Source organism: Diaphorina citri, unplaced genomic scaffold (assembly GCF_000475195.1).
Source record: "Diaphorina citri unplaced genomic scaffold, Diaci psyllid genome assembly version 1.1 scaffold54854, whole genome shotgun sequence".
Lineage (NCBI taxonomy): Eukaryota > Metazoa > Arthropoda > Insecta > Hemiptera > Psyllidae > Diaphorina > Diaphorina citri.
The window spans coordinates 10,179-10,530 of record NW_007432158.1 but is presented as its reverse complement, the minus strand read 5'-3'; the positions used below and the strand labels follow the sequence as shown (position 1 = coordinate 10,530).

General features: G+C 45.2%; 1 protein-coding gene across 1 annotated transcript in view; it reads left to right on the top strand.

Annotated features, from left to right (window-relative positions):
• The first annotated feature begins 133 nt into the window (after positions 1-133).
• Positions 134-352, top strand: part of LOC103523912 (cytoplasmic aconitate hydratase) — a 10,315-nt gene continuing 10,096 nt past the window's right edge. Inside the window, exon 1 of the mRNA XM_008488920.2 lies at positions 134-346. Within this exon, the coding sequence (XP_008487142.2) occupies positions 149-346 (198 nt within the window). The 5' untranslated portion in view covers positions 134-148. The remainder of the gene's footprint in view (positions 347-352) is intronic.

The window sequence follows — 352 nt, the reverse complement described above, 5'->3', positions numbered from 1 at the left end:
TTCGGAACGACTGACTTTCTCCTATCCTGTCCTCCTCTCTTCGACTTCGGGACGATAAGACTTCCGTTGTTACAATTCCTACTACAGACCCTCTTGAGGGAAAAGAGAAGAAATCTTTGAGAGTCAATATCATTTTAATTCTGAAGCAATGTTGTTTCAGGGAGTAAAAGCTGTCATCGCTGAATCGTACGAGAGAATTCACCGCAGTAACTTGGTAGGAATGGGCATTGCACCCCTTCAATTCTTACCCGGGGAAAATGCAGACAGTTTGAAGTTGACTGGTAAGGAGAGGTACACGATTCGAATCCCCGACGATGCCAAACCGCACCAGAAACTACAGGTTGAGGTAAGT